At 38.0% G+C, this 12,406-nt stretch overlaps 1 protein-coding gene across 1 annotated transcript in view; it reads right to left on the minus strand.

The window, feature by feature from the left end:
* Window positions 1-918: 918 nt before the first annotated feature.
* Window positions 919-12,406, minus strand: part of NTAQ1 (N-terminal glutamine amidase 1) — a 28,829-nt gene continuing 17,341 nt past the window's right edge. Inside the window, exon 7 of the mRNA XM_043975553.1 lies at window positions 919-1,070. Coding sequence (XP_043831488.1) covers window positions 991-1,070 — 80 coding nt within the window. The 3' untranslated portion in view covers window positions 919-990. The remainder of the gene's footprint in view (window positions 1,071-12,406) is intronic.

Consider the following 12,406-nt stretch of genomic DNA (forward strand, 5'->3'; position numbering starts at 1 on the left):
CTTCAGTGGGGGCAGCTGGGTCATACAGTGACTACAGTGCATGAAGACTCATTTTCCTAAGTTCAAATCTGGCTCCAGACACTTACTAGCTGTGTGACCCTGGGCAAGTCACATTACCCTGTTTGCCTCGGTTTCCTCATCTGTAAAATGAAGGAAATGGCAAAGCACTCCAGTTATCTTTGCCAAGAAAACCCTAAATGGGGTCATGAAGAGTCTGAAAAACAGTAACTATAACAAGCTTCTACAGTGACAGTGATAGAATGGTGAAAAAGAGGACAGAGGATGCTTAGCATCACATGGGGTTTAGACTATATATAAGCGTTAATTTAGTTTTTAGTACTCAACATAAGATCTTTGTCTAACAACCAACAAGTAGACATACTGAAGGAACTGAGTCATATCATTCCTGACACTTGTTATATATGAAACTAGAATGCAGAATGTGAAAGTTTCAGATTTGGCCAATATATTGATTTGTTTTGCTTGACTATACTTATTTGGCATAGGGTAGGAAGGAAAGGATTATTGGAGAATAACAGAAATAAAAAAAAATTTTAAAGAAATAAAAAAAGCATCAAGAAAACACTAAAAAAGACAAATAAAAGGAAATTCAGAAGGGAACAAGTGGAAATTGTGTTACAACTTTGCTAAGTTTAATATACACACTTTTAAAAATATTTACTTTTTAAAAATACCACATAAAAGAAGTTGTTTCACCTACCATCATCTGTTTTGTTCTTCTTCATATATTACAATGCTTGAGTCTGTTGATGATTTTTATTTCATAATAAAAAAGAAAAATAAATGAAACCAAAAGAAAGAACAAAGTTTCAGCAAACTGAAAGATGGCTCACAGATTCTCCTCTGGAGAGACAAATTCGGCAGAGTTGGTTTTTATTGTGCTCCGAAAGCCAACAAGAAACATTTAATAAGACATTTGCTCATTTCACATTGCTGTTCTTATGAAAAGTATTTGCAGAAAGACTCTCTTCAAAATAATTGCAGCTCACATACCATCTTCTTCAGTGGATAAAGAGGCAAAGAAATTTTGTGAAGAACCAGATAGGGCCCTTAAAAACCAAACAAAACATAAAAGAGATTACTTGGTTTAACTTTTTTAAGGTCCTTCTCAATCTAGCTTCAACCTTTCATTCCACTTCATCACATTATACATCATGCCCTTTCCACTCTCCATGATCCAGCTAAACTGGACTCCTCTCTGATCCACAAAACCAGCACTCTGTCCCATTCCATGACTTTTCATTAGTCATTCCACATGTTTGGAATGAATTCCTTTCTCCTGTCAATCTCAGAGAATCTTTCTCTTCCTCACAGCCCAAGCACTACTTCCTTCCTATGGAATTCTTTCCTGAGTCCCTCAAACCATTAATGCACTCTCTCCCTAATTACCCTGTATTTAACTACCTTGGATTTAATATATATACATATGTACATATAAGTGTGTGTTCTACATATGCTTATATATGTACATGTCTCCCACAAGAAAATGTAAGTTCCCTAAGAAATGGAATTTTTTCATTTTTTTATATTTGTATCCCCAGTGCCTAATAACATCTGTCACATAGTAGGTGCTTAATAAATGTTTTCTGATTGTTTGAAGGAAAATTATGGGTATTGCTTTTAAAAGAGAGTATCAGGGCAGCTAGGTGGCGAAGTGGATAGAGCACCAGCCCTGGAGTCAGGAGCACCTGGGTTCAAATCCGGCCTCAGACACTTAACACTTACTAGCTGTGTGACCCTGGGCAAGTCACTTAACCCCAATTGCCTCACTAAAAAAAAAAAAAAAAAAAGAGTATCAATGAAAGCTAAAAACCAGTTTAAAGACATCTTAATGATATGTTTAAGTAGCCATAATAATAATATAGTTTACATTTACATAGCACCTACTATGTGCTAAGCACTTTACAAATATTATCTCATTTGATCTTCACCACAACCCTGGGAGACAGATACTATCATGATGCCCATTTTACAGATGAAGAAGTTGAGACAAAGAGGTTAAATGACTTGCACAGGATCACAGAGCTAGTAAGTATCTAAGATCTTGACTCCAAGCCTGGTGCTCTATCTACTACACAACCAAGCTGCCCCCAAGGACACTGAAAAATAAAACTGGAAGAACAATAAGTACATGAAAGATAGAAAAGATCCGCAAATATTTTTATAACAAAATGTTTTCACCAACAAGAACAGCAGAATCACCTTTCATTTGGACACTATATCCCAGTACCAGATCTACTTACATACTAAGTAGAAATGGCACAAAAGAAAACAAAGGTAGGAAAAGCAGGCGGATTAAACTAAATATATGGAGGTGATCTATACTGGAGGTGACAAAACTGTAAGAGATTTGAGGGACCAATTTATACTTATTAACAGGGAAAAGGGATCCACCTACACAAAAAATCATAGCGTTACTATAAGAGGAAAAAGTTGGAAACAAACATCATGCCTAAAAACTGAAGAATGCTAAATAAATTTTGGTACAGATTTATTATAGAATATTATTGAACCATAGGGAGCAACTAATATTAAAAAATAAAGCAAGTATGTTATGTAGAGTAAGGGAAAAAAGAACTAGAAGAAAAATACAGAGACTGCAACCATGTAAACATCTAAAACGGAAGCAAAATCCATCATAAAGGCAATAGATAAGATCAGTACTACCTTGGTTAAAATTAATGTATAGGGTTTTCATTTATCAGTTAATAACAAGGGTTAGTTGTATTTACAATTCTTCAATAACTCTTATGCAGTTTTACTTATTTATGGAGATTTGGGATTTTTGCTGTTGTGTTTATTTTATTATTTTATTTGGGGGTTTGACATCTTTGCTGCTGTTTTTCCTAATGATTTTGCTTGTACCGTCTATTTAATATTAATATTTTTGAAGATGTATTATCAGTAGAAGTTAAAACAAAATGAATCAATTTTTTAAACTTCCAGTGATCAGAGGCTCACTACCTTATATATGGCACACAAATCTCTGCCATGACTTTGTTGTAAGATGTAACACAAACTGGTAGTGATCATTTTGTCACTATTATAAATATCTTAAGCGTGTAGCTCATTTGACATATTCCACATGGGAACAGCTCCCCCTGCTGGATGGCTGAAACACAACAGCAGTATTCACAAAATCAATTACTTCACCTCCCCCCAAAATCGAAAAAAATCAACCAATGAACTTTAAGTTAACAGATACTCTGAAGGAAACACTATAAACAGCTATGTAATATATTCTGTATGCAAATCTAGTGCTCATGGGAGGAATTATGAGCTATCCCCACTACTTACTAATATTTCCCTTTCCTGAGTACTTGAAGCAACCATCATGACTCCTAGGTAGGTGAGGAAACAAAGGTAGAAAGAAGGGTCAACAGGATGCCTAGTGTAATGGAAACAGTCCTGAATCTGAAGCCAAAGGATTTAAGGTCAAATCCAGATTCTGCTTCTTATTATCTGTATAGTTCTTGAGCAAGGAACTATCTGTTTCTACAAAATGAAAGGGTTGGACCACATAAAACCTAAAATCCCTTCTAGTTCTAAACCTTATTTTCCACATTTATAGCACCTGGGTCCATTTCTTATTGAAATGATCAAATCCTCTTAAGCTTCAGGGGAAGGGGAGGAAAATAGGGCCCTGTACTTTCTTCCTGTAACCTAGCTGGCCTTAAGTAGAGAAGAGGGAGTACTCTCAAGGTATATAACAACAGTGTTGGTTGGTTGGTTTGAGGAAGGAGGTGGGGGAGTGTAAGTCTAAAAGATCTTATAAATCACTGTTATTCTGTCTGGACCATTTCCAGCTTCTTGGCATGAGCCTAAAACATGACCACTGTGGTTTGGACCCTCACCATCTCTTGCCTAGACTATTGCAATAGTCTCCTAATTGATCTCCCTATTTCAACTCACCCCAGTCCAAGATTTTTGGTTTTTTATATCAAGCTTCATTTAAGAGGTTTCACAGTTATAATAAAAGCAAAGTATCCAACATGAAAAGACAGAAGAGAAAAAGAGTAATGCTACAATGGCTATCAGTAGTCAAACTCCCTTCCTACCTCATATGCTTAGGGCTTTCCTGACTTTGCAATGGCTTATGAGATTCCCAATTGCTAGACCACTATTCCTTGCCCCTTCCACCCCACACTGATCCCATCTGCCTTCTGAAATCCTAACCATCTTTTCAAAACCCATGTTAAATGCCAAAAGTCTTTCCTGATTTCTCCAAACAGAAACGTTTCCTTTTTCTGTTTCTTCCTAGTGCTCTGTACTTCTGCGTCCTATACTCTTCTTCATTAATTATACATTATGTTCCACTCAAGGTTTTCTCCAATGCTTCACCATGGTATAGAGATGAGCCCCTGGGTTCTTGAAGGCTACCACCAGAGTACAAGCTCAGGGACTTCCTTATCAAGCCAAAAATGCCTCAGCTATAGGCCCAATGACAGACTGTATGTCTGTTACCTGAAGACAAGCCAGGGTGGTGAATTTGGGGGCCACAGCTACTCCTTAAGATCATCCACTATGTAATATCAGAATTATAATCTGAAGTGGAAGAAGCACCCCAGTAATAAAACTGCAGAATCTTGATGTATATGAATCCTTTTGTATACTATCGCATGCTTTATCATACTGTATCCCTGACTGTAGAGGTAGTATGGTATAAAGCAGTGATGTCAAATTTGAATAGAAAAGGCCCACTAAACCATACACAAGGACATCTGTGGGCCACATATTGACTTAGAAAAACACCTAGTGACATTATGCTTTACTGTATTTCTATTTACTTTGTTAAATATTTCCCAATTACTTTTTTTGTGTGGGGCAATGGAGGTTAAGTGACTTGCCCAGGGTCACACAGCTAGTAAGTGTCAAGTGTCTGAGGCTGGATTTGAACTCAGGTCCTCCTGACTCCAGGGCTGGTACTCTATCCACTGCACCACCTAGCTGCCCCTGGAGGACCTGAGTTCTAATCCAGCCTCAGACACTTGACACTTACTAGCTGTGTGACCCTGGGCAAGTCACTTAACCCTCAATGCCCTGCCAAAAAAAAAAGAGAGAGAGAGAAAGAAAATTTAGGTTGAAATGCTAAGCAAGCAGTTGGAAATTCAAGAAAGGAACTGTGGTAAAAAGTTTTTTAATAGTCGGTTAGTGAATACGGAAAGATGCCAGTTTTTAAAGGACCACCCTTTCGGGGAGGAGACCGACAGCTGTGCATGGGCTACGCATGCCAGCCCGGCTGCTAAGCACTCCACTTCCGGGGTGCAAGCTTAAAAGGCAAGGAGAGAACTGAAGTGAGATTCTCTTTCCTGCTCTCCTGGTCCAAGGACTGGCGCAACACACAGACAGACACAGACTGGAGTTGGACGCGGCCCGGCTCGCCATTAGCAGCACGTGCTTGACTCGGTCTCTCCCCCCAAAGGTGGCCTTGGGCTTTTGGTGAGTTTTATACGGAATATAGACTAAGCTTAGACTTAAGAGTATTTGTTTTGTATTTCTACTTTCCTATCCCTCTAATCAACATCACCTTGTAACTACCAAACAATAAAAGCTCTAACTAGAGACCAGAGGCTTCTTCCATTTACTAGTCTGGGAGATAAATTAAGGGAAAGGTTAAAGAGGGGGAGATTAATGCTCTAGTATCCAATTTTAAATCTCACAGAACTCAGAAGAAACAAGAGGACTGAATATGTAGATTTAGGAGTTTTCTGCATAGAGATGATAGTTGAATCCCTGTGAGATGATAACACAGAGTAGACAGAAGTGAAGGGAGTCCAGAACAGAGCCTGAGGTTATGCCCATGATTACATGGCAGGTAGTGAATGAAGGATGAACTTGCAAATAAGAGTAAAAAGGTAGTAACAGAGGTCAGACAGATAAGAGGAGAATAATAGAACAATGTCATATAAACACAGGGAGGAGAGAATCTGAAAAGAAAAGAGTGATCATTAGTGTCAAATGTTGCAGACAGGTCAAGAAAGATAAGGACTGAACAGAAATCTTCCGATCTGGCAATAAAAAGGTCATTAGTAACCTTGGAGAGAGCAGTTTTAGTTGAGAGACAGAGACAGAAACCAGATTGTTAGAGGTTGAGAAGTAAGTTGGAGGTGAGGAAGTCAGTCAGTCAATAAATATGTATTAAGTGTTTACTGTGTGCCAGGCAGTGAGTACAGACATCTTTTTCTTGAAATCTGGCTACAAGATGGAAAAATACAGAAGGATAGCTTGAGAAAATGGTAGGATCAAGTAAAACTTTTTAAGGAAGGAAGAAGAAAGTATAGGTATGTTTGTAGGAAGCAGAAAAAGAGTCGGGAATAAGGAGAGGTTGAAAATTAAGACACAAGAAGTTCCTGGAGTATGATATTGGAGGGGATGGGATCAAGAGCACAAGTAGAGAGGCCAGGAATGCCAAGGAAGGGGCACTTTATTCTCAGAGACTACAGAGACTACAGAAAATGAAGGGAGGATGGACTATGATAAAGAAGTATGAAATTGGGGCAGCTAGGTGACACAGTGGATAAAATACCAGCCCTGGATTCAGGAGGACCTGAGTTCAAATCTGACCTCAGACACTTGGCACTCACTAGCTGTATGACCCTGGGCAAGTCACTTAACCCTCACTGCCCAGCCAACAAAAAAAAATAAGTATGAAATTGTAAAGGAAAGAGAGTACATGATGGGTGGCTTCCATTTTTTTCAAATAAGTTTAAAGATGGAGTAAGGAGGTAGTGATACAGGTATTTTGAGAAGAAAAAAAGGTTTGAATCAGCTGCTGTGTAGAGTGCAAAAGAGAGTTGATCACAGAAGAATAAAAGGATTGGTTCAAAGCAGTGAAGGCCCAGTTGAAATCAGATAAAATTTTAGTGGAACCAGTGTCTTCCTCCAGTATTAAAGCAGACATGCAAGAGGCATATGGTGAGAGTAACCCGGACTGGAGTCTGGAAAAAAAATAAGGTGAAGGAGCCAAGGTACCCAAAGGCAGAATACAGTGTAAAGTTGAACTAGGTAATGTGCCTCCCTCAAAACAGAACAGGATTTATTTTAACAAGGATGAACTTAAAAAAAAACACAAACAGTATCAGTAGGATCAAGGGAAAGGAAATCAAATGGGGAAAGCGAAATTATAATACCCAAAAAAATACCACTGCCCAGGAATCAGCTGAGAATATACAGCAGAGCTCCTGTCGCCTTCCAGCTTCCAGCTAGAATGGCAAATTCTCCTCCCCATTCCCAGAAAACCCCACACAGCCCCCAGCCAATTGGCTGGCCACTGACAGTAACATGATTGCCCTCACTAGGCTTCCAATCATTATAATTTTGCCAGGCCCATGTAGGCGTCAGCGAGTGGTGATGACGTGAGGTGCCAGCACCATGGCAATGACTACAACCAGTGGATGGAGCACCATGCGGTTTGCAGAGCCCCAGGCCAGTGCATGTGGAGGCATAAAAACCTCAAATAACAACTAATTCTTTACAGTAAGTAGAGTTTAAAGATTTTGAAAAGAGGAAAGTGAAAGCAGAAAGAAGTACAATGACAAAGTTGTGGTGAGGATGGATAATGGTTGAAGAGGAACACCAGAAAAGTTGAGCTAACAGGAGGTTATGGTCAGATAGAGCCATCTCCAAGTTAAGAGACTGTGATGGTGGAATATTTATGGATAATGATGATGAGATTAAGGAGATGGCCCTCTCTGTGTGTAGCTGAGGTGCAAGTAAAGGGATCCTAGGAGTTGAGGAACCTCCTAAACTGTAAAATGAAGTTATCTGAAGGGACATCAACATGTAAATTGAAGTGCCTGAGTATAAACATGGGATCTGGAGTGGCGAAGACGATGAGCCAGGCACTAAGCTCCTTGAGAGAGGCTAAAGATAAAAGCTGACAGTACTGCTATACTCTGTCCTGACTAGACCACACTAAAGTATTGTGTTCAAAAGTGGAGACCATGGTTTAGAAAGAATATGATTAATCAATCAACTGACAAATATTTATTAAATGATTACTATATGAAAGGCACTATGCTAAAAGCGGGGGAATATAAAGAAAGGCAAAAACATAAAAACAGTCCCTGCATTCAAGGAGCTTACATTCCAGTGGAGATTACATGTAAACAAATAGGTACATATATAGGAACTATTCTCTACAGATGGCAAGGCTCTTTAAAAATTCCTTTTCACAGAGGATACTGTACTAACTTCATCAAGCCCTAGCATACTGCAAAGCTTCTTCAATAAGCACAATCCAAATAAAATAGATGAACACATTATTCAGATTATAAAGTGCCTACTGTCAATCTCCTACATATTACATATGTGTATATATATGAACAATGAGCTGAGCCAAGAACTCTACTGGAGAATAAGCTAGATCACAGTTGGGAAAATGCACAGCATGTTCAATGACCCCAAGAAAATGACTCTTTGCTGCCAAAGACCATATTTCACCACCAATATTCTCCCAAGGACTCTATTTAGCTACAAATCATGAAATACCACAAGAACCAAAATTGCAGATGACCCAATGGGAAATGGAAATATGCATGCCAGATGTAAACAGCTAAAGCATACTGCCAACAATGTCTCTCATGTAAGAAATTATGTAAAAAAGCAACATGAAGGACACATAGGACAAGAAAAAAGGTGAACCAGCCATGTGATGAGAGCAAAGGATAACAGAAGAACAGCCTAAATGCAACCTCAGCATCCACAAACTATATAAAGAGCCAAAGGCTTCTAACAAGTTGGGTGGATGCTCTATGAAGAATTTATTCAAATACATAAATGTGATACTTTGCATCAATTGTACATCTAGAAGAAGTCAATGGGTCCTTTTCAAAATCCTCTTCTCTGACTTAAATTAATGCTGTAATCAACATAATATCCTAATTTGAAATCAGCAAGCCTGAGTCCTCCTTTTCAAACATTTGTCAATTGAAGAGGGAAGGCCACTGGACAGGGTAAAAGCCCATGTGACTGTACCAGTCAGCTTTGTCTACTAGATGCAAATAGTCACAAGATAGACTACAGTATTGCTAAAGTGATTGCCAAAAAAACAAAGAACTTTTAAAAAAACCTCGATTCAGACACCAGGCTACACTTAGTCTCCCTATGACATATTTTGTGCAGAAAGTGTTTGTTTCTGTCATGCTGCTACAGTGAGGTAATTAATGGATACTCCTGGACCTGGAGGCAGGAATACCTGAGTTCAATCCTATACTCAGATATGTTACTAGCTGTGGGACCATGGTCAAGACAATTAACCTTTCTGAGCCTTAGTTTCCCCATCTGTAAAATAAGGAAAATAATACCTCTAGTACCTGTTTGTTGGGTTCAAATGAGATAATATATAAAAAGTGAGTTAAAAACGTTAAATTGCTATATAAATGTTATTTATTATTGTACCCCACACAAGGTAGGCGATTAATAAATGTTTATATTACTATAGAAATATATTAATAATAGTCAAAATAAAATACTCCTAAAGTAGATTGATTCTTAAAATACAGACCTGGATTATTGGTTATCAAGCATTAAAAGTGTGAAACAACATAAAGGCATCTGAATATCTCTTAGCAAAATTTAATTTGCTTTCTCAAGTTCTTCCTGGTTTATCTAAACAATTAGGCCCACATATCTTATAAACCATAAAAAATTAAGCTTTCTATCAAACTGCCCAAAAGAACATTCTGAGACACTATAGCACAATGCACGGTGCAGTAAAAGAGCATCAAACTCTGAGTTGGAAGACTTGGGTTAGAACGCCCTGGTCCTGGCCCTGCTCTGGCCCTCTTTATGCAAGTCTGTGGCAATCCTCAAATCCCAGAATCTGAGCTGGAAGGAAACTTACTAGCACTTTGTTCTAAGCCAACTATCTTCTAAGACAATTCATTCCACTTCTGGATAGGCGTTGGAAGTTTTCCCCAACATTACATTTAATTCGCTCCTTTACAACTTCCAACCATGGTCTAGTTCAAGACTCTGAGGTAAACAGTACAAGTCTTCCATATGACAACCCTTTGAATACTTGAAAACAATTATGTCTCCCCTAAGGATACAGGCTAATTAATCTTCTCTAGTTCCTTCTACCAATTGTCATAATGGCATAAACTCAAGGACCTTCAACATTCTCGTTCCCCTTCTCTAGGTGGTCTCCAGCTTATCCATGCCCTTCCTAAACTATGGTGTAAACAACACACTACTCCACAAGTAACAGAGGGCAACAGGATAATCCTCTCCTAATTCTTATAACCCTTTTGCTTTTGTGGCTGCCATATCATATTGTTAATTCATACTGAATTTGCAGTCCATTAAAATCTCCAGCTTTTTCAGAAAAATTGATACAAAATTATGCCTCTTCCACCTTCAACTTCTTAAGTCAATATACTGAACCCAAATTTTAAACTTTATGTCTATCACTATTAAATTTCATCTTATTAGATTTGGCCCAACATTTTGGCCTCTCGAGATATTTTTTGCAGCCTGTCATCAACTGTGGTAGTTAACCCTTCCAGGTTCGCATTATCTGCAATCACTTATCCTCCCCAAGCTTCAAATTCCTCACCCGTAAAACGGGGATATTAATATTTTTATTATTTTGCAGAATTATTATGAGGGTCAAATAAGATACCAGTTTAAATACTTTATAAACTTCAAGCTGTTATACAAATATCAATCAACAAGCATTTATTAATTGCCTATTTTGTGTCAGAAACTGTTGTAGGTGCTGGGATATGTATTTTGTCATAGGATTTAAAAAGAATGGATCGGGGTAGCTAGGTGGCACAGTGGTTAAAGCACCAGCCCTGGATTGAGGAGGACCTGAGTTCAAATCTGACCTCAGACACTTGACACTTACTAACTGTGTGACCCTGGACAAGTCACTTAACCCTCATTGCCCTGCCCCACCCCCACCCCCCAAAAAAGAATGGATCGAAGTTCAAACTCTATCAAGAAATAAGACTATTTTACTTTGCCTCTTCTGTCATCTGGTTATCAAGCACTATAAAACTAAGGCCCTGGAGGAAGGGGGCATCTCAGATCATGAGGAAGGTCTAAGGTCCCATTCATTGAAGGGGTCTGTTCCCTTTAATAAATGATGAATGGCTTAGGGTAAAAAAAAGAATGGATCTAAGAGGTCACTTAATTCAACCTCCTCATTTTATAGATGCTATAACTCAGGCTCACAGAACTGAATTGTAAAAAGTCCCCAAATTAGTTAGTGGCAGATTCAGGGCTAGAATTCAAAATCCAATACTCTTTCCACTGTACCATAGCTATACTACTTAAATCAGCAATAACTGATCCAATGTGTAAAGAGAATACAAGTGTTGAAAGGGATCAATCACCTTTATGATATAAAGCTTACCAGCAAAACTCAAATAAGCTAGGATGGTTTTTTGGGTTTTTTGTTGTTGTTGTTGTTGTTGTTGTTGTTTTTTAGTGAGGCAATTGGGGTTAAGTGACTTGCCCAGGGTCACACAGCTAGTAAGAGTTAAGTGTCTGAGGTCGGATTTGAACTCAGGTACTCCGGACTCCAGGGCCGGTGCTCTATCCACTGCACCACCTAGCTGCCCCTAGCTATGATGTTTTGTGTCTATTTAAGTATTCTTTTTTCTTTATTGGGATTGATACTTCAATAATAAACCAAACTCCAGGTCATTATAAACCCTAAGAGTAATTTTTAACACACACTAATTATATGTAAGCCATGTAATACTTTTAGGTGAATGCTAGGGAATACTACAACTCTGAAAACGTTATGAATCAGTACGGATATAGAGAGAGAGAAATAGATACAGATATAGATAGATATAAATAGATAGATATACAGATATGTGTGTGTGTTTCAGCTCAATATAAATAACTTTCTAACAATTAAATCTGTTCAGAAATGGATTGGGTTGCTTGAAGTAGATAATGAGTAGGATGACCAATTACTGGGAATTACTGTTAGTGGTTTTATATTCCATACAGGGATTAGATAGATGACATCTAAATTCTCTTCCAATCTACAAGTCCATAATTTATGTTCTGTCTATAGTATCCCTCCCCTTTCATGCAGTTACTTCATATAAATCAACAGAGATTTATTGACTCTTACTATGTGTAATTCACTATGACAAGATTACAAAATGATATAAAACATTATCCTTGTATTCAAAAAGCTTAAATGGGGGGTGGTGAGGGGAGAGGAGAAAGGAGAGGAAGATGCTGAAAGCAGTCAGGTGAGAAGAGGAAAGAAAAGTGTGGTTGGGCATATAAACAAATAAGCATGAACAATTAACATCAAATATATATATCAAAACTTTTTATCTTAAAAAGGATAAGATTTGCTTAAGCACAACAAAAAAGTGACAGGAATGACAAAAATTATTCATTATATGAAGCA

This window comes from Dromiciops gliroides, chromosome 1 (assembly GCF_019393635.1).
Source record: "Dromiciops gliroides isolate mDroGli1 chromosome 1, mDroGli1.pri, whole genome shotgun sequence".
Classification (NCBI taxonomy): domain Eukaryota; kingdom Metazoa; phylum Chordata; class Mammalia; order Microbiotheria; family Microbiotheriidae; genus Dromiciops; species Dromiciops gliroides.